The sequence below is a fragment of the Geosmithia morbida genome, assembly GCF_012550715.1.
Source record: "Geosmithia morbida isolate 1262 chromosome Unknown scaffold_3, whole genome shotgun sequence".
NCBI classification, from domain to species: domain Eukaryota; kingdom Fungi; phylum Ascomycota; class Sordariomycetes; order Hypocreales; family Bionectriaceae; genus Geosmithia; species Geosmithia morbida.
This window is the reverse complement of record NW_023336190.1, coordinates 1,490,228-1,510,591: the sequence shown is the minus strand read 5'-3', so window position 1 is coordinate 1,510,591 and position 20,364 is coordinate 1,490,228. Positions and strand designations below refer to the sequence as shown.

At 54.5% G+C, this 20,364-nt stretch overlaps 5 protein-coding genes across 5 annotated transcripts; 3 read left to right on the top strand and 2 right to left on the bottom strand.

The window, feature by feature from the left end:
* Positions 1-65: 65 nt before the first annotated feature.
* On the bottom strand, positions 66-3,528 carry GMORB2_5384 (protein of unknown function (DUF3441); the record flags this gene model as incomplete). The annotated part of the gene is made up of 3 exons (XM_035467358.1): positions 66-2,999; positions 3,076-3,390; positions 3,496-3,528. 3 exons carry the CDS (start codon positions 3,526-3,528, stop codon positions 66-68), a joined length of 3,282 nt encoding a protein of 1,093 aa, XP_035323370.1.
* A 753-nt stretch (positions 3,529-4,281) lies between these two features.
* Positions 4,282-5,186, bottom strand: GMORB2_5383 (NAD(P)-dependent dehydrogenase, short-chain alcohol dehydrogenase family; the record flags this gene model as incomplete). The annotated part of the gene is made up of 3 exons (XM_035467357.1): positions 4,282-4,478; positions 4,618-4,967; positions 5,050-5,186. The coding sequence occupies 3 exons, from the start codon at positions 5,184-5,186 to the stop codon at positions 4,282-4,284; spliced, it is 684 nt and encodes a 227-aa protein (XP_035323369.1).
* A 3,731-nt stretch (positions 5,187-8,917) lies between these two features.
* On the top strand, positions 8,918-11,408 carry GMORB2_5382 (Eukaryotic elongation factor 5A hypusine, DNA-binding OB fold; the record flags this gene model as incomplete). Its single annotated transcript, XM_035467356.1, has 4 exons — positions 8,918-8,921; positions 9,341-9,749; positions 10,234-10,559; positions 10,765-11,408. The coding sequence occupies 4 exons, from the start codon at positions 8,918-8,920 to the stop codon at positions 11,406-11,408; spliced, it is 1,383 nt and encodes a 460-aa protein (XP_035323368.1).
* A 1,125-nt stretch (positions 11,409-12,533) lies between these two features.
* On the top strand, positions 12,534-14,147 carry GMORB2_5381 (uncharacterized protein; the record flags this gene model as incomplete). Its single annotated transcript, XM_035467355.1, has 2 exons — positions 12,534-12,745; positions 12,827-14,147. 2 exons carry the CDS (start codon positions 12,534-12,536, stop codon positions 14,145-14,147), a joined length of 1,533 nt encoding a protein of 510 aa, XP_035323367.1.
* Positions 14,148-15,883: 1,736 nt separating this feature from the next.
* GMORB2_5380 (uncharacterized protein) lies at positions 15,884-18,849 on the top strand (the record flags this gene model as incomplete). Its single annotated transcript, XM_035467354.1, has 2 exons — positions 15,884-18,440; positions 18,671-18,849. The coding sequence occupies 2 exons, from the start codon at positions 15,884-15,886 to the stop codon at positions 18,847-18,849; spliced, it is 2,736 nt and encodes a 911-aa protein (XP_035323366.1).
* Between the last annotated feature and the right edge of the window lie 1,515 nt (positions 18,850-20,364).

Sequence of the window (20,364 nt, the reverse complement as noted above, 5' to 3'; positions counted from 1 at the left end):
TTTTTTTGGTGCATGATGTGTGTATTCAAGTAATGATACAATACATTGCTATGTGAATGATGTGCTCATTTCTTCCCTTTTCCTCTACCTTTCCCTCCTCCTCCTCCTCCTTTACCCTTACCCCCTCCCCCACCAGACGTCCCGCCAGTCAGCATGATCCTCACCTTGCCGACGGGAACACTATTGACCACGTCCTCCGGCTTGAGAGCCTTGATGAGCTCCACCTCTCGCGGCCACATCTTGTCCTTGTTGCGCGACGTCTCGTCGACGACAGCCCTCTTGCCGCTGTCAATCTTGATACGCTCGAGTATCTCCTTGACGGCCTTCCCCTTCTTGGTCGACCCCGGCTGCATCTTGACCTTGTACTTGAACTTGCCCATGGCGTTCCACGGCGCGCACACGGCCAGCACCTCGAGGATTTCGTCGCCCGGCATCGGCGTGCCGACCAGTTCGTCCAGGGACGTGGTGCGGTGGGCCTCATCGTCCGCGGCTGCCGCCGCCGCGTCGCCGTCACCTCCAGCGCCAGCCTCCAGCATGGCACGCCGCCGGACCTCCTCGTGCTCGGCTGTCTGCTTCTGACGCTTTTCATGCTGCGCCCGGCGTCGCTCCTTGGCCGCTTCCAGCTCTGCCTCGCGCTCGGCCTTGGCCTTGGCCTCGGCCTCCGCTTTGAGTCGCCCGGCTTTGGCGCCAATGAGCGCCTCTGCCGCCGCCCGATCCTCCTCATCCTGGTCTTTGTACTTGGCGGCAATCTTCTTGGCCTTGCTGCGCTTACCACGCTTCGGCGGGCCCTTTGCCGTATCGTTGTTTGTCTTGGTCGAGCGGGTGCCTTTACTCGGTGCCTCGGAGGGAGCTGCAACAGACTCTGTCACATCGGCTCCGTCCTCAGAATCATCGTCACTACCCTGGGAGGCTGCTTCTTTCGTCTCGTCCTTTTCGGTGGTGGCTCTCGTCGCTTTGCTAATGTTCTTGTCTCCGAGCAGTATGTCTGATACACCGTTGCTTGCCGCAGCGACATCGCCGTCTGACTCCTCGTCTTCTGCATCGGCCTTGTCTCCGCCTCCTTGGAGAGGGTTCTCGCGCACATCGCCATTCAAGGATTCGGGTGCGGACTCATCCCCGACGGCCGATGCGTCGTCCGCAACGCTGTCCAGCAATTGCTCTGCGGCTTGAAGCTCGTCCTGCGTTGGACGCTTCGCAGACTCGACAGCCGTCCCGTCGTCGCCGTCGTCGTCATTCACGCGATGCTTGAGGTGCCGGGCCTTGCTTTCGTCACTGATGCGGAACATGAAACCCAGACCGATGATGAGCGGGTTGGGCGGCAAGAAGTTCTTCTCCCCGCCGATGTTGAAGACGCCTAGGGGCAAGTAATCTCCCTTGGTAGCCGCCGACTTGGACACCTGTTCCGCATTTACCCACCATACACCCATGCCGGCCTTTGAGTCCCAGGCCTCCGAAGTGCAAACAACCAGGGACCCGGCTTGGGACAGGGTGGCCGGAGGGATGGGCGCATCGGGTGTCTTGGGGTTGTTCTTGATGACGACGACCGAGGCGCCGCTGAGGTCGGCATGGCAGTAGACGTCGCCTTTGCGCAGATGGCGCTTGTACATGATCTCGCTCTGGGTGCCATCCTTGGCGCCGATGACAAGGTAGCCATCTGACGAGATGAACCAGAAGAACTTCTCGAACCACATCAGTCGTCGGATGGGCTGCAAGAGGTCCTTCTCTTGCTTGAGCCCCTTCTTGAGGTCAGCTGCGATCTTCTGTTCCGAGTTCTTCAGCGCCATGGACGCGGCCAGTTGCGTCTTCTCCTGTTTGATGGCGGCCATCTTGCGCTCGCCGTAGTACTCCCGTGCATTGCCCCAGGGCGTCAAGCCGAGGTTGATTTCAACTGCCAACGCATTGGCATTGGCAGTCGCCTTGGCCTTGGCGTCGCCGTGGGCATCGCCGCCCTCTTCGTCGTCCGATCCTTCGTCTGTCTCATACGGGTCGTCTTCCTGCTCTTCAGCGAGATCCTCCTCCGACAAGATCAGAGTAATGATGTTTTCCTCGAGCCTGAGCGGGGTCTTGATGATTTCGGCAACGGGGTTGTGGCGCTTCTTCTCCCGCTCAACCAGCTTTCCAATGTCGACCCAGTCCATGCCCTGCGCAAGCAGACCGTTTACAGCATCCATGGCCTCTTGAACGCGCTGCGCATTGGCCTCGATGGCAGCAGCCTTACGGAGGTTGGCTGCCTGGACTTCCTGGAGGCCTTCGATGCGCTGTCTCTGCTCTCGTCTCACGCTCTCCAGCTTCCTCCGTGCCGTAGCTTCGCGCTCGGTGAGGCGGGACTCCAGCTTCTGACCCTCCAGTGATGAGAAGAACTCGTCAACCGTCTTGTTGTAGCCCTGAAATTCCAAGACGGCGACCTCATCATTTCGGGCAAGCTTTTGCGGTAGGAAAGGGTGAAAGTCGTCGTAGAGTAGATTATCTCGCTTCGACCGCTCCTTTTCTTCATCGTTCTGGTCGTCGTCGGCCACCTGTGATGGAGCTTTCCGGTATTTCGCGAAGATGTATCCCTTACAGGGGCCAGAGGAGGTGATGTTCTCGACTGTCTGACGAGCCTCGACGAGTGACTTCAAGAGGTCATCTAGGAGTGTCTCGCTTTCAAGTATTTCCGGAAGCGACTTGGTCAGGTCAAAATTGTTTGCTTGCAGGGTGTGGTCGACCAGCACAGGGGGCACCTCCGTGATGGCGACACCGAGGCTCTTTCGCAGGTCACCGCCAGCCTTCACCTTGCCCTTCTTAGCCGACGCCGCACTCTCGGAGGCCTTGTCGATGCCCTTTTGCAGGGCGTTCCGAACCCTCTCCTTCGTCATGGGCGGGATCCCGCGATAGTTCTGCCTGTTCTCAAGCGAGTATGGAACTCCGAGACGCTGTGCCTCCTGGTCTCCACTTTCAGCGACATTTCGTGAGATTGCCAGAATCTTGAGGCTCTCGTCGGTCAGAACGATGTTGCCACTCTAGAAAACCACGAGTAAAGACGTTAACGTAGGCATACGAAGAATTGGGGGGAGGGGGAGGGGGGGGGTTCTGTACGGCAAAGAACTCGAAGAACAGACGATACTGTCCATCGCTGAACTGGAACTCTATAATACGATCAGTGCCGATCTGCGAGACCGACGTGACCCTCCTCGTCTTGAGGAATCTGCGGAGTCGAGCGACGAATGGCGACGGAGCTCCCGTGGTGGTGCGGCCAAATTCGGTCAGGTGACATCGGAATCCGGTCTCGATGACGAGCTGCTTCTTGTTATCGGGCTTGGCGAACTTGAAGAGGAGGATCTTGGAGGACAGGTCGTAGATGTTGGACACGCGCAGAGACGTCAAGGTCTCCTGGAGCTCGTGAGCGATGACCTAGAGGTAAGAGTGTGGTCAGTATGAGGAGCGGGGAACTTCCGGGTGTGTCGCTTTCGAGGATGGGAAGGATGGGAAGGTTGGTGAATGGAAGAGGGAGCTCACCTTGACGTCCAAAGATGAAAACCTCTGCTTCATGTTGACGACAAGTTTTGCGGGAGGTCATTGGGGGGGGGGGGGGGGGGGGGGGGGGGGGGGGGGGGGGGGGGGGTTTGATGTTGCAGTTGGAAACTCCAAAAACTCCAACTGCAACAGATCATCAAAGTATTGTTAGTAGTACGTGGGGCATTTTGCCGATGGCGGGGTAAAATTACTATGGCACATCAGAGACGACACAGGACGAAAGAGTGTTGTTGGAAATTATCATATTGTGAGATTATGAAAAATCACTCTTTCCGCTAGCCAACTTCACTGAATCGACTGACACGATTTTTATTCTAAATTTCGCTATAGCGATTGTACCACGGTCTGCGTGTATATCGAAAACACGATGTCTTGTGTCTTGAACATTTTTCACCTTTCAGTCCAAGCAAGGCAAGGTATTAAGGTAGGAGCCATCGTAGACAATAGCACGTTCAGAGAGTAGTTTCTCCGCCGACATCATATGTGTCACGTGCGGAAGAGCAAAGACATGAATGATGAGGATAAAGATGTACGTATGAGTTGGTGATTGCTGGAGAATGCTACTACTCTTAACATTTGAAAGAATCGGTCAATGCGCAGGTCCTTTCTTTGGTTGCTTTTTTTTCCCTCTCTTTTGTCTCTTTTTAGGACGTCGTCATCTACGATCTCATGTTTGTATGGGTTCAGGGTATAGCTGTCGTGTGACGAAGGGTCGGTTGGTCAATATCTAGGCACATCTGTAGCAATCGCATGCCTCTGCATCTACGCTCAACCCCTCCATTCGACGCCCGCCATCATTCGCAGCAGCTCCTTCTTGCCGAACTGAGCCTTCAGCCCCTCGAGCTCCTGCATATCCCACGTAGCGATGACGAACCGTCCCATGAGGAAATCTGCCCGATCCGTGCTGAGATACCCGGCCGTCGCCAGTGGTAAGTCGGGGCTGACATTCATCATCTTACGGATGCCTGGGGCATATCATCTTTCGAAGCCTCTTTCGAAGCCTCTTTCGAAGCCTCTTTCGAAGCCAACTTCGTCCTCGCGCCGCCGGGGATGCATGGCCACGCAGCGCATACCGCTGCCATCTTCCAGCTACTCGTGGTCCACGTGTTCGGTAGACGTTCATATCAGCCTTGGTCATAGAGCAGCACGAGAGGCCCGGGATATGCCGCCAAGAGGCGTTTGGAGAGACATTGATGATGCAACCATTCGTCTTGGACTGCTGCTTCAGGACGCTGATGTAGGTGCACGTCACATTGCACATGCCGTGGATGTTGATGTCCATCTCCGTCGCCTGCGCCGAGAGATACGAGTCGGCCACGGGAGCGGCGGCATGATGCACGAGGACGTCCGGGGCCGAGGGAAGGCTGGCGAAGAGATCATTGACGGATGCGATGTACACATCCGTGCCGCCCTTGACGATCACCTTGCACCCAGGCGCGAGAGAGGCGATGGACCTGGATGTCTCTTCGAGGGATCGGTCCCGTACGACGAGAGGCGATGACGACCCGCTCGGCACCGGCCCGGGAGAACTGGCACGCGACGGCTCTGCCGATGCCCGTCCCGGCTCCGGTGACCCTGATGGTCTCTCCAGCCACGCCGCCTCTGAGCTCACCGCATGCGTCGACGAAATCGTATGCGTCCTCCCGGCTTGGACTGCACAGACCAAGTTCCATGGCTGTCGTTATGGATAGATAGAAAAGGCACATGAAACAGATACTGTGATTTCCCTAACTCCGGGGTTAGCCTGTCTAGAGAACTCTACATCTTCTATTCCCGTGCGTCGTTGCTAGCCGTATGTAGGCACAACGGTCCATGTACCGTCAGACACAACACCGAGATTCGTCCCCAGGAACCTCTTGACCGGCCAGGCGAGATATTCAAGATATCTCCCGTCCCGAAGAGAGGCCATAACTGGATCAGCACAGCGAAATGGAAGAGGCGGCACTATCAACAGAATTGCGCCCAATGTACCACTCTCCATAAACCTCTACTGCACTGCCAAGGTCTTCTTGTAGGGTCCAAAGGGTGCCTAGAAAGGCGGCTGGATCTTGAGAGCTTGCAGCGGGCGCAGAGTGCGATGGCGGTAGGGGTGCTACGGGGTGGTTGATTGCCATTGGGCGATGGATAGATCGACGATTGAGCCAGGTAGGCCAGATAGGGAGCGAGACAATGCGTCGGTCGTACTCCGTAGCCGAGGCTGTCCGGGATATACTCGTGAGTTCTTGGGAGCGGTGGCGTGAGGGATTGCTAGCTGCGTGGATACTAATATTAGATGGATATAAACAGAGATGGATACATCTTTTAGCATGAGTCGTAATAGTCCTCTCCATGTGGTGGTCCATTCCACAGATCGGACAGGTGCCAAAAGGAAGCCTGCGGGGAACACAGGCTCTCCACAGAGATAAACACGAGTACGTAATCAACGGTGGGAAATCAAGATTGTCAGACGAGAAGCAGCTGAAAGAGAGAGGCGGCCGAGGTTGATAAGACAAGAGAACGCGGGCACGAGAGAGAGAGAAGGCGCCGATGCTCGATGGGAAATGAGCAGCGACGGACGCGTCGCGAGAAGAAAAGAATACACACATCAGACACACTTCGTGTCAAGGTCGTGTTAGACAAGGTACATGGGTGGGGGAAGAACCCAATCAATCGCCTGTGGGCGATGTTGTGATTGATGGGTGGAGGGGGGAGGATGAGATGACACCCGACGATTGGAGAATGGCGTCTCCGCTGCCAAGATATCCACCACCGAACAGGTTAAGATCCCCCCTGGTACAGCCATGTTGCCACGGCAACCGGTAGGTTTTCTTATTACGACCTACCACTAGTAGGCTACTCCGTATCTGTCTCTCCAGCCCCTAAGATTGCATCGGGGGCTCAGCCGCAAGGGGGGTTGCTTCATGTGGCAGAGCTGATGATGAAGATGGGCGGAAAGGAGAAGAAAGTCAGCGAGTGAATCGCAATTGAAGGTACATGGCAGGTATTACCCCATCCCAAGATTACTGGCTGATCCAGTAGAACGACGGCGGGTACGAATAACGGCCAGAGTGTGAGACATCATGGTTCGCAACTTTCTATCACTTGAGAGGGGGGAGGGGCGGTAAGGCTAATGTGTACATAATATATGATATAGTACGAGACTACTCCGCACGTGAACAGTGGCCCGTGGGTGGCAGAAAGATGGAACCTGGAGGCAGGTAGATTGCGATGTACTTTACTATTTGACGCTAGTCTATATTTACACAGCTGTGGGGAATCGTGCGCTATAACCTGGAACACCAAGCTCGAGGTACCTATGTACCGCTCTGTGCCGCCTAGCGTCCGGAAAGAAGAATTATATATCTATATTATATATATACTACACGGATAAGAGTACAGATTACAGATTACCTGCCTCAGGTTTTGTTGCCACCCACCGTAAAAATACTCCGTACAACCAACTACGGGTACATTTTTAATTCTTCGTTGATCGTGGCTTTTCTGACACCACGACCAAAAGAGTCTAGGCTACCGTGGGTGACGTCCAGCCGGGATGGAGCAGATAATTTCACGGCTGGGCCGAGACTAGCAGTGCCTACCGCAGTTGGCAGAGCGAGTATGGACGCCAGTAGTATTGATACCGACTACTATTCGTGAGTAATACCTGTACCACTGTGTACCACGAGGTCTGGTGCATAAATATCAGCACAATGCCCCACCAGAAGTGGAGATCTTTATAGCGAAAGTGTTCTAATAAAACAGGTCAAACGTGTAAGAGTGCATGATTTATTACTGTGCAGATGTAATGTTCGGCTTACTGCTAGATCAATTTAGTAATAGGATATTGAAAGCAAATCGACCAAATTTGAAGAGGTCTGATATGATCTCGAGATTCTCCGGATTTTGTAGACATTTTCAAACTCTAATTGTGGGCATATCTCATGGCATTGATATCAAGTGGGTCTACGGAGTAACGACCGAGGTATAGGGTAGATTTCCGTACCTCCAGTGGCCTGCAAGATCCCATATTTGCTGGGCAATCAACGATGTCTGCAAGGATTAAATGCGGGACTTTATGCTGCTACAGTGCTGCTTATGCTTTAGACCTCGTACTCGTACGTCGTGTATGTAGTGATATTCACTCATGTGAGTACGGATTGCGGATACAAGCGTCAATACTGGTCCGATTATGATGCTACCGTACTATGCAAGTACTGTTACTAGTAATAATATTACCAGTACCGTGCGTTGCAGGAGCTTGCAGCAAGGGTAATACGAGCACGAGCAATCGAGGGCTAGCAGTTAGCGACAGGATGCAGCAAGCAAGAAGAAAACCAAGTGGCTGCAGGACAGTACGACATACATGATGCTGATCAAAGGCCAATGGCTGACGTGCACGACACAACTCTGGCCAGCCTCGTCAGGTAGGATTTACGGAGGAGGGTACTCGAAGGGAAGACATGTGAATTATTATGACTCGTTTTGCACCCTTCGCATAACGTTGGAAAACGCCTGAAGAGGTTGGTGTAATCCGTATATGTGTTGCAGTATTACGACGGCGTGACCTCGTACGCTCAATGGACTAATACCCTGCCCCCCGTATAACTAACAGTATTACTACAGTCGCCGTTTTACGAGTACATGGATAGTCGCAGCGTAGTATCAGTCCCGTTGCTCTCTCCCTCCCAGCCACCCGCCATCAACAACAACGGAAGGTGCAGGGCGGCTTGGACTGGGAGTACGCGTAGGGAAAGAGCACCCGTCGGGAGGCCTACGACAGGCCACCGTTACAGCCAGAACAAGCCCAGCCACTGTAAAACAGCCCAGCCCACTGTTCCGATACAAGCTACGAAGCTACGACTGCCATGAGAGGGATCATCAGCAACTATTATCACTATTACTCGTACTATTATAGCCCGGTACAAATACAACTACTCGTACATGCATCGTATGTACGGAGTGGTGCGCAGTGGCAAAAGAAAGAGAGAGAGAGAAAAAAAAAGGCAACATACGAAGCTTCAAAGCTGCATACGAGCTCCTCCCAGATTAAAACCGCCTTGAGCCAGCTGGTAGTGGAGACAAGAGCGGGGAGTTCAAGCCTGTTTTGGCCCGAAGTAAACACTAATGGACCCACACGAGGTCTCACCTCGTCAACAATCAGGGATCCGTTCGATCCATTGATCCATTTTGACCTCTGATCCTGGTCCGCCCATGACCTTCATCGGCCATCCTAGCCCATCCATCGAGACACGCCCCAGCAGCCTCGTGGGCGGACCGTATCTACCGTGTGCTGCGTCTCGGAGGGGGGATGGGGGGGGGGGGGGGTGAGAGTGAAAGAGAGTGTTTGAGGGTCTAGCACTCTCCGGGTCTGTCCCCAAGTCCTCGGCTGTCCTGGAGAGAGAGGCAGAGAGAGTGTTTTACTCGTATGCGTGAGTGAGAGAGAAAGAGCTCACGCACACAGGCACATGCGCAGACAGAGAGATAATATCCGGCGCAGACAGACAGAGAGACACCCGCCCCCCCCCTCATGTTTTTTGTTGTTCTCGCCCTCTTAAGGACCCAGCGCTCCTTTCTTTTCCCTTTCCTCCAATTAACCTCCCCGAGCACAAAAACCCACCCCCATCGACAACTTCACAACTCTTTCTCCTCCGTCCCTTTCAACCTTCACATCAATCCTCTCCAGATTTAGCACAGAAAAGAAGAATACAGAGCCCTGTCTCTACTTCTTTTCCCTGCCATCTTCGACTTTTGTTTCTTAGGAACAAGAGCCAGAGGAACTCTTCTTGTCCTTCCTTTCGTCGCCAAGAGCCACGGAAGGTTGTATGAGAAGCCGTTTCTCTCGCGCCAGCAAAAGTCGCCAATCTGGACTTTGAAGCCCGCGTCCCGGTCCCCTTTAGCATCTTCCCCTCGACCTACAAGAGCACCGAGGCCCAGACCCAGACCGCTCAGCAGCAGCTCCAGCTTCCCCAGCCTCAGCAACCCGGACGAGAAGGTCAATACTCTTCTTACTCTGGTGTAGCTGCCGATATCCAGCAGCAGCTGCCGCAGCCTCAACAGCCGCAGCAGCCTGCCTTCAAGCAAGAATTCCACTTCACCGCAACTGAAGAAGAGCGTTACCCTCGTCCCGGTATCCAGCAAGAGCAGCAGCCCCAGCACTTTCACCAGCCTTCGCTTGCCAGCCCTCAGTCCTACGTCCAGCCTCAGCACGACGTTGCTCGCCCTCCCTTCGCCGCCGCCGCCGAATACGAGCCTCGTCGGTAAGTTGTCTGTTTCTTTTTCTGGCTGTCTCGGCTTTAGATTATTTCCCCGTCTTCTCGTCTCATGGCCACTGCACACCCAATCTACTCATCTCCACTGCGTCGACTAGATTCTATCGTGTATCCCCAAACTTTTTTTTTTTGCCCTCACACACCGCGAATATGACGCGTTCCCCCCCCCTTCCCTTGACTGCTCACTCTTGTCCCATTTCGCCTTGCTTTTTCCCCCCACTCCCAAGGAGGAGGCGCTTGCGTCTCTTACCGCCCAATCCCTCCCCCCCCCATAATACCAGTACACACACCCCTCCCCCTCAGCCCCCCTACTTTTACCAACCACCCTGTCATGGTCAGGGGTGAGTGGAGAGGGTGGCTGGGTGGATACGGCCTCGCCTCCTCTTCTCCTGGTTGACCAAGAAACCACTTCCCGGCATGTCTACCCAAGGCGGCCCAACCCGTTGCTGACTTTCTTCTCTCCTCAAAACAGTCCCTCCGTTCCTCAGTCTGAGTATTCTTCGTACTCCCAGACCAACATCGAGGTTAACACTCCCGCTGCCCAGTATCTCAGCCCCATTGATCGTGCAGAGCGTCAGTATCGTGAGCGTCTCCGCCCTCAGTACATCAAAGACACCGTAGACGCCCCGTCTCGGTCACAGTTCAGCTTCAGCAAACCCACTCCCGAAGGCTACGCCGTCGACAAGAACGTTTCTCGCGCCTCCTTCAGAGACAGGACTGTCTTTGAAGAACGTAGCGAGCCAGCTGTCACATCTCGCGCTCAGCAAAAGTCTAACATGGGCTACTACGACGAAGACGGTGAGTGCTCGCATATCACCCGATCCCCCATCTTGCACCCACTCCTTTCCCCGTCTCCTCTCTCTCTACTCCCCCCCCCCTGGTGCAGCACGCGTCCAGGGGTGTATCCCCACTCTTTGCCTAAACAACAAGGCATGAACATAAACAAAGGAAGAAAAAAAACAAACCGAGATGGTTACTAACCTCTTCTTTCTTTCAAAAACAGGCCACTACCACTCCTTCCGTCACGGCGTCCACAAGCTCGCTGACCGCATTGCCCACCCTCTCGGCCACGAGCACCACCACCATCACCGTGAGGACGTTGGCGCTGCCGACTTCAAGGCTCCCCCTCCCCAGGCCCCCGCTCCCGCTCCCATGGCTTCTCCTCCCCGTCCCCGTCCCGGTGACTCGGGTGAGGCATACCTGCCTAACACGGTCACCATCCCCTGCCACCACATCCGTCTTGGTGACTTCCTGATGCTCCAGGGCCGCCCCTGCCAGGTGATCCGCATCTCCACCTCTGCTGCCACCGGCCAGTACCGCTACCTCGGTGTCGACATCTTCACCAAGCAGCTGCACGAGGAGTCTTCCTTTGTATCCAACCCTGCTCCCAGCGTCGTCGTCCAGACCATGCTCGGCCCCGTCTTCAAGCAGTACCGTGTCCTCGACGTCCAGGGCACCTACGTCGTGGCCATGACCGAGAGCGGCGATGTCAAGCAGGACCTCCCCGTCATTGACCAGAGCAACCTTCACACCCGCCTGGCCAGGGCCTTCGACGCTGGCCGCGGCAGCGTCCGTGTCCTCGTCCTCAACGACAACGGCCAGGAGCTCGCCGTTGACATGAAGGTCGTCCACGGCTCTCACCTGTAAAGCCGGCATGGACAGAGTGACTTGGACAGTGCCTGTCGCTTAGGAAGCACCCTGTCTTTCCTCTACCTCCATGTTTTAATCCTGTGATATAATGGTCTTGACCACTTTTCTTTGTTATATTTTCATTTGTCAGGCTCTCGTGCTTCTACCCTTGGCCGTCCTTGCCTAATCTCCTGTCCTTTTCCCGGGCTTTCTTAACATGGTCTGGTTCACGGGGTGAAGGTGATTGAGCTAGGTGGGAATGGGTTTATGTCTCGAATGTTTGCTATGTCAGGATCAAGCTTGGATTTCCCACAATGAATCAGTTATTTAAGAAGAGAACATATTGACTCATCTTTTTTTGGATATACGGAGGAAAACAAAAGCCCAAGTGTTGAAGTAGAACGACTCGGACGTTCTTCAAAAGTAGTAGATAGGAAAGGAGGAAGCAAGTATAATGACAGATGTTGTATAATTGTTATGTTTCGTGCCTTATTGCTCGTATTATCGCTGCTGTACGTTTGAGAGCTTGTCGCGTGATGTAGTCTGGTCGATTGGTGTTTTGCTTATCAGTCCATCAGGGTTCTCGCCAAGGCCGCATGACGTTGGCAAGGTCTGATGACCTTGTTGACCCCAGCATTGCATCATTTTTTTTTACCTTGAAGCATACCCAAGCCTACTTTTTTTTGACAAGGAAAAGACATGATATATCTGCGTTGGAAAAAAGAATCTAGGGTTTGGTAGAAGAAGAAGAAAAGAGAAGGAAAGAAAGTTCTCAAGAAGAAAAGAAACACATGGTCTTTCCAGCCATTACATACCATCGGGGGGGATCATGACATATTCGAAAAGAGTAAGCAGTAGTGATTTGTAGGGTGGTGGTGGGGTAATGGGTTAGTCGGGGACCATGATCGGGGGACTTCTTTATGCGTTCCAGCTGAGATGATGTTATCTGATCCCCCGGTGTATGTACCTGTAGGTGTGTTTTTTCATAACCAAAGGCATTCCTTATCCTATATCCTCTAGTCCTATCTTTCCTTCCTCCTCCTCCTCTTCTTCTTCTTCTCCTTCTTCTCTCATTCTGACTTTCTCCTCCCCCATCTTCATCTTCCCTCTGTTGTTATCCTTCAATCTACTAGATCGCCAAACATGGGTGGACAACAGCAGTCCAAGCCGATTGTTGCTTCGGAGCATGAAAAGGCTCGTATGAGGGCTATGCGTGCTCAGGAAGACGAGTACGAATATATCGAGGTCGGAGACGAAAAGGATGGGCGGCTCGTTACGGAGAGGCAGGCCCAGGGTCTTCCCGTGAGTGTTCTCGAGACTTGGAAGACGAATGTTCTCAAGGATCCGAAGAACAGGTGAGTGGATTTCATCTTCCTCCCTCTCGTCTCTCCCTCTCCAATCCCAGGACGGTGCCAACGGTCAGGGTGTGAAAACAGACTGGCGGTGACAGCCATGAACTCGCTCAACCCAAAGCAAGTCTTCAAGTCCCCGGCGGCGGAGCAGGCGGACCAGCAAATCTTCAACGTCAGGATCCCGTTCGAGGGTGCGCCGGTGACGAACCAGCGGTCGAGCGGGCGGTGCTGGCTGTTCGCGTCGACAAACGTGTTCCGGGTGGCGCTGATGAAGCGGTACCGGCTGGCCGAGTTCGAGCTCTCGCAGGCCTACCTCTTCTACTGGGACAAGATCGAGAAGGCCAACTGGTTCCTGGAGCAGGTCATCTCGACGGCGGGCGAGGACCTGGACGGGCGGCTGGTGCAGCACCTTCTGGGGGACACGGTGTCGGACGGCGGCCAGTGGGACATGGTGTACAACCTGGTGGACAAGTACGGGCTCGTGCCGCAGGCGCTGTACCCGGACAACTGGAGCGCGCAGCACACGGGGACGCTCAACGACGTGGTGGAGACGAAGCTGCGCGAGTTCGCGCTCCGGCTGAGGGCCATCTGCCGCGACGGCGCCGGCGGCGCCGGGGGGGCGGCGTCGGCGACGGCGGTGTCGTCGGCCAAGGCGGAGATGATGCGCGAGATATCGGGGGTGGTGACGCTGCTGCTGGGACCTCCACCCAGCCCCGACTCGAGCTTCACGTGGGAGTACGTGGACCGGGACGGCGTGGCGCGGTCGCTGCGGAGCCGGCCCCGCGAGTTCGCGCGCGACATCGCCAGCGCGGAGCTGCGGATCGACTCCGCCGTCATCGATTCGATGGTGTCCCTGGTCAACGACCCGCGCCACGACCGGCCCTCGCTCCTGACCGTCGACCGGCTGGGCAACGTGGTGGGCGGGCGGGCGGTGACGTACGCCAACGTCGACATGGCCACGCTCAAGGCGGCGTGCGTGGCCATGCTCCGGGCCGGGCTCCCCGTCTTCTTCGGCTGCGACGTTGGGCAGTTCAGCGACAGCTCGTCGGGCGTCATGGACCTCGACCTGTACGACTACGAGCTCGGGCTGGCGGGCACGGGCATGCTGAGGATGAGCAAGGCCCAGCGGCTGCGCACGGGTGCCAGCGCCATGACGCACGCCATGGTCCTCACGGCCGTGCATGTCGACGAGGACACCGGCCAGCCGGTCAGGTGGCGCGTGCAGAACAGCTGGGGCCCCACGCCCGGCGACAAGGGCTTCTTCGTCATGACGGACGCCTGGATGGACGAGTTCGTCTACCAGGCCGTCGTGGATCAGAGGTTCCTCACCCGCGACGTCAGGCAGGTGCTCGGACAGAAGCCTACTGTCCTTCCTGTCTGGGATCCTATGGGGTCGTTGGCTTAGGAGGAGGTCTCTCTACGGTATCTTCTTTATGAGCAAATGAGAGTGAACTTGTTCAGAAACTCCCCAGTGACATCACGCATCCCCCCCCTCCTCCCATCACTGTGTGATACCTGTGATGGGAAGAGGGGACATCCCCGGTAGAACAAAGGCCTTGGGACTGGACAATGGATCACTCTCTAATTATGAGAAAAATTTTGCCAAAAAAAAAAAAGAAACAAAAGAAACAAACCAAAAAAAAAGGAAAGGAAAGGAAAGAGATGTGACTTCATATGCGCCCCTTACAGATTGGAACTGTATATGATACGGTTGGGCTCTCGCGTGCCCGGGGTGTCGGTGCAACTGGTAGGACAGGGTAGCCCTTTCTTTCACACGGTTGGGCGTCAATTCATGTTATTTTTAAAGCAATAAAGCAAGGGGGGCGATGGTTAGAATGGAATGGAATGGAATGAATGAATGGATGAATGACGAGACAGCAAGACGTTTTCCCATCACACAGTCTTACAAGGGTGAGAAGAGCCAGCTTCTCAAGAAAAACAAGGCATCGGTGGCGAGGCAGATAGACGAGGAGGATAGATAGAGAGAGAGAGAGCACTTTAGTGGTAAATCTGTCGCACGAGCCAAGACATGGATGACGTCGGGCATCGAAGCCCAATGAGGCAAAGGAGAGCAGGGAACCCCCCGTCTCTCTCTCTCTCTCCCTCTCTCTTCGTCTTGACCTGCCAGTTGCGGGCATGTTCCGAAGGGGTCTCAAAGAAGGGGTTCTCTGATTTCGTCACTGTTTCATCTTATCTGGGTGTATTATTATTATTGTCATCATTATTTGATATTATTCCCCTTTTGCTGAGGACCTGAGGGTATTATGATTATGTTGGTGACGAAGAAGGCCACGACGCTGACGTCGTGTCGGTCATGATACCTGATAGTACCTGCAAGTACGGATAAGGCTATATAGCAATAGCAGTGCTAGTAACTAGCCGAGACCTAGAGGTATTATATGTACGAGTACTTTGTATGTACGAGTACTGATGATAGTAAGAGTCGAGTAATAATACTGTCGTAGAGCATCAACCGGTAGAAAAGAAGAAGAAAAAAGAGGGGGGGAGAGAGGGGGTAATTCACCATGATTACTGCTGCTGCTGCTACTGCTGCTATTACTGCTGCTATTACTGCTATTACTGCTATTGCTACTGCTCTTACTACTACTATTACTACTGCTGCTGCTGCTGCTGCTGCTGCTGCTGCTGCTGCTACCACTATTCCGTAATACTTTAATTAAAAAATCCCATATATACCTATAGTTCCCTCCCCTCTCCCATCACAAACCTGTTTGCAGACTTGAACACTTCTATTCGACACGCTCGCATTGCATTGCATTACACTGGGCTGACGGTTCTACAGTCTACTGCAGTCTCCCCCGCTCCTACCCACCAAAAAATCTCACTGTCAGAGAGAACTGCCTGTCTGTGCCCCTCCTCCTCCCTCTTTTTGGTCATTGCCCCTCCTTCCGACCTTTCCATCTGATTCTCTCCGTCATATTCTCTCATACATACAAACCACCAGCCTTCTTCTCTTCTTGGGCCCATCAAAGCACACGAGATAACTGCCTCTGGGCATCTCTGCCTCTTCTTGGCGGTGGTGGCGTATTATCTTTGGGATGAGAAGAGACTGTGAGAAAGAAGAACGAAAAGAAAGAAGAAAAAAGACGGACAGGCAGCCTCGTGGTCACGACACGCAGAATGACGGACCGTCATGGTATCCCCTACGAGTATCCTGCCTACACCGGAGGCCATCATCCTCCTCCTCCTAGGTCTCCCCCCTTCACCAACCCGGCTAGGTCGTCCATGCCGTCGAGCATAGGCTACTCCTCCATGTATGCCGGCGACATGCATGTGCTGCCATCGTCCGCCGTCAGGTACCCGTCCGCCGCTCCGCCCAGAGCAAGTCACGCCACCCTGCCGCCTTCTTCGTCGGCTGCTCCCAGCGGCGGCGGCGGCGGCGGCGGTGCCCCCGTCTCGACCTCGACGCGCACCTACACCCTTGGCCATGACCCGAGGGGCCACCCGTCCGTCGCCGCCCGGGATGTCTCCAGGTCTCGCCGCTCGACCGTAGACTCCGCCGCCAGACCGCCCCCCGTCATCGTCACCACCACGCGTCCGTCCCATACGTCGTCGTCCAACCGCAGCCCCGTCCGCGGGACCCCTCGTGCCAGCGACGGTCACGTCTACACCCAGCCGGCGGCCTCGTCTGCTGCGCACCCCCGCGGCCCCGCGCCCTCCCACGGCGGCCATCACCACCACCACCGCCACCACACTGACGATGATGATTACGTCCGGTCCAGGGACCGCGAGCGCGAGCTCGAGAGGGAGCGTGAGCGCACCGACGCCGCCATCGCTGCGCGTGACGCAGACGCATACCGCAGCGCCCGCCCTTCGGTCATCTACACCAACGACCCGCGCCACAGCAGCAGCAGCAGCGCCGGCGGCGGCGGCGGCGGTGTCGCGAACAACAGTGGCGCTCCGACCGGCGGCGGTGCCACCACGACCATCAACTATGGAGATGACGGGTACCACTACACCAACGCCGGCGAGATGGCGCGGTACGACCTCGACCACCCTGGACCGAGACAGAATCGTCACCGTCGCACCGAAAGCCTCGATCAGGGTTACTACCGCCCCAACGTCAGCTACAATACCAACCAGCGCAGCATCAACGTCAACACGTCCGACGACGTGAGCCGCAACTATGCCATGAACACCAGCCGCATATACAACGGCGGTGCCCGTGGGGGCCCACCGCCATCCACCCGCGGCTTCGACCGCATCAACCGGACCTTTGGCGCCCCGGTTGCCTCGGGTACCCCGGGTCCCTCGGCATCGTCCCCTGCATTGCGCGACGTGCCGCCCGCCGCCCCTGTGCCACCCTCCCCGGCCATGGCCGCCCAGACCCAGAGAGGGGAGCGTGACGCTGGCCCCCCTCCAGCCGAGGCCCGTCGCGGCCGTCCTGTTTCCCTCTACCAGATTTCTGCTCCCCGCTCGTCCCACCACGAGGACTTTCACCGCAGCCGCGAGGACGAGCGTGTGATGAGGGAGTCGCGCGACCGCAACATCCGGGAGCCTGGTGAGAGCCCCACTCGGTTCCGCGACGACAACGTCACCGCCCGCGGTTTCGGCATCCGGGCATCCCCTCCAGAGCACGAGCTGTCTCCTGAGCAGCTGCGTGAACATCGCTCGGAGGGAGGCCGGGAGCGCAGGGGAAGCAGAGCTGGCAGCGACCCGGAGTCCTCGCGCATGCGTGACAAGGTGGCCCGCGGCGTCGGCGTCGCCGCCGCCGCCATGGGTCTCTCCCCGAACGTGGCTGTCGTCGATGGCGACGAAAGTGACAGGGGCAAAGGCAGCAGCTCGGGACGAGGCAAGAGCTCGCCCAAGGAAGACGGCCCCAAGCCCAAGGCGAGCAATGGCCGGCCAAAGACTGCCAGCAAGGATCGACGCCCTGCAGAGTCCGAGAGGGACCTGGACCGCGACCGGGAAGCCGGCGGTTCGAGCATCAGGGTCGAGTCCGGCAAGGACCGCGGCGCTGAAAAGCCAGGCAGCCTCGATACCAGGGGGGCTTCCGGCTCGGACACTGAACGAGGCACGCAAGGTGCGCGACGCGGTAACGGTAAACGCCCACCGGGCACCTTCAACCCGAACGACGCTTCGGACATCACCATGCTCCGAGAGCAGCTTGCCAGCATGAAGACGGACGGCAGCAGGGAACCAGAAAGGACGGCGGTAGCGACGTCGGCCATGCCGGGAGGTTACGAGTCTGATGCGTCGACGACGATGGCGACCCCTTCGTCGCGCTCCGCGTCTCCCCCGAGAAGCCGGAGGCGCAGGAGGTACTCTGACGACCAGAGCGAGGACGACGAGAACTCCTCCTCCTCCTCCTCCTCGTCGTGGCGGGGCCGCGACGTGGCCCTTGTCAAGCCAGAGAGGACGGTGCGCGTGGTGTCGCCCCCTCGCGAGAAGAAGGACGAGAAGCCGCTGAAGGGCATCCTGAAGCCGCCCAAGCCCAGCTTCCCGGAGGAGGACAGCTACCCGCGCGAGGGCGTGGCGCCGCACAAGGAGGACAAGAAGGCCAAGGAAGTGCCGCCGGGGGCGAGGTGGACCAAGATTGGCCGCAAGTTCGTCAACCCCGAGGCCTTGACGATTGGCAAGGAGAGGTTTGAGGTCAGGGACGACTCGGTCATTGTGCTCAGGGTGTTGAGCAAGGATGAGATTCAGGCGTATGCCACGGCTACGCAGAAGCTCAGGGGTGAGTCTTCTTCTAACATCTTACCCCCATCCTCTCCGGACTCTCCTCTCCCTTTTTCTTTTTCTTCTTTCTATTTCTCCCCCTCCTCTCCCCCTCCCTCCCTCCCTCTCTATCTCTGTCTTTGCTCTCGCCTCCTCTTCTCTTACCCTTTCCCTTTTCTCTTCTCTTGACTCCGTCTTCTTCTCTCAAGTACGTCTCCGGAAGAATGGTTTTCATTAACAAGTTTACAGAGCGTCGGAAAGGCCGTGATCGTGATCGTGATCACGATGATGACGATCGCGAAAAGGACCGTGCCAGACGCAGCAGTCGACGCAAGGTGAAAGAGTATGACGACGATTACGACCACGACGACCACGATGATTATTACGACCTTGAGTATGAACGTGAACGGCGACCTGCATGGAATTGACTAGAGGGATCTTGATACTAAAAAAAAGGACAAAAAAAAGGACAAAAAAAAGAGAGCAGTTAAGGTTTGAGAGGGGAAAAAAAAAGAAGAGAAAAAAAAGGTGACAAGAGGAACGAAAACGAAAGTTTTGGAAAAGGAAAATGGAAAAAGGAATGAAGTCAAATGTGATGAAAACGAGCTATGTGGATACCCTATATCGACGACAACTTTTTTGTCTTTTTTTTTTTGTAGTTGATTTTTTTATTTCTTCTATGGCAGCCTGTTGTATTCTTTTGGGGAGGATTCTGTAAGTTTGTAAAAGGGGATATGATGATTTGATATTGTGTTTTTTTATATACCAAGATGTGAAGAGGGTCATATTTTGATGTTGTCTAGTTATATATATAACCGTCAGTCAGATGAGGTGAATACATGACACATTTTGATCTGGTCATGTCCTGGGTGATTACCATTGATATGGTACTTTATCCTTGAGTGGCTTTTGTTCTTGTTTTGCGCGGAATGTCTTTTTTTCTTCTTCTCGAGTTTCCTCGAAAGTAAGCATCACCGCTAACCCCTCTTCTTTCTTCTTTCTTCTTTCTCTCTTTTTTTTTTTTTTTTTTTTTTTTTTTTTTTTTTTTTTTTTTTGAAAAAAAAAAAAGCAAAAATGGTACGTAGGGGGCGTTTTAGACAGAGGAGTTTATTCAAATACTCGGACATTTTTGTCCATCTTTTTCTCCTTTTATTATAGTTATTTAAAAAAAAAACTTTGATATGATAACTTTTTTTTTTAAGAGAAAAAACTCCCTTTCTCTTTATTTCCTTCATCTATACATGAGAGAGAAGAAAAAAATCCTGCCAGCGGCTACATGAGGTGGACATTATCTATATACACACGGACCTCTCTCGTCACTTGACATGTTTAGTCTGCTCCGTACATGCATAGTCGTTGGTGATGTATCTTGCCTGATTGGAAGAAAAGAAAGGAAGAAGAAAAAGAAAGAAGAAGGACGAAAAAGAGAGAAGAGGAAGAAAAGGAAGTGGAGAGAAAAGAAGTCGAGAGAAGAAGCTCTCGAGAGGAGAAAACTCAAAGAGAAGAGAGAAGAAAGGTGTATAGTCAAGGTGCTGTATATAATTACCCTTTCTTCTTCTTCTTCTTCTCTCGTCGTTTCTATCGAGTGACAGACCAAGTGACGGTTTAGGAAAAAGAAGGGAAATGACGGGGAAAGAAATATAGAGAGAAGAAAAAATGACGTGAAATAGGAAACAGCTGTTGTGTTGTGATCAAGAGATGGTGATACTCTATAAAACCAATATATACAACTAGGCAAAATATCCAAAACACAAGATTCAGAATATCTCGGCTACAAGAGGCTATTTTCTTCTTCCTTTACTCCCCCCCCCCTTCTCTCCCTCTCCCTCCCTCTCTCTCTCTCTTCCTTTGGACACTATTGTATAACATGTTTTTATGTATTACACGTATGTATAGACTGTATATACTCTGTAAATGTGTATATGCTCTGTAAATGTGCATAT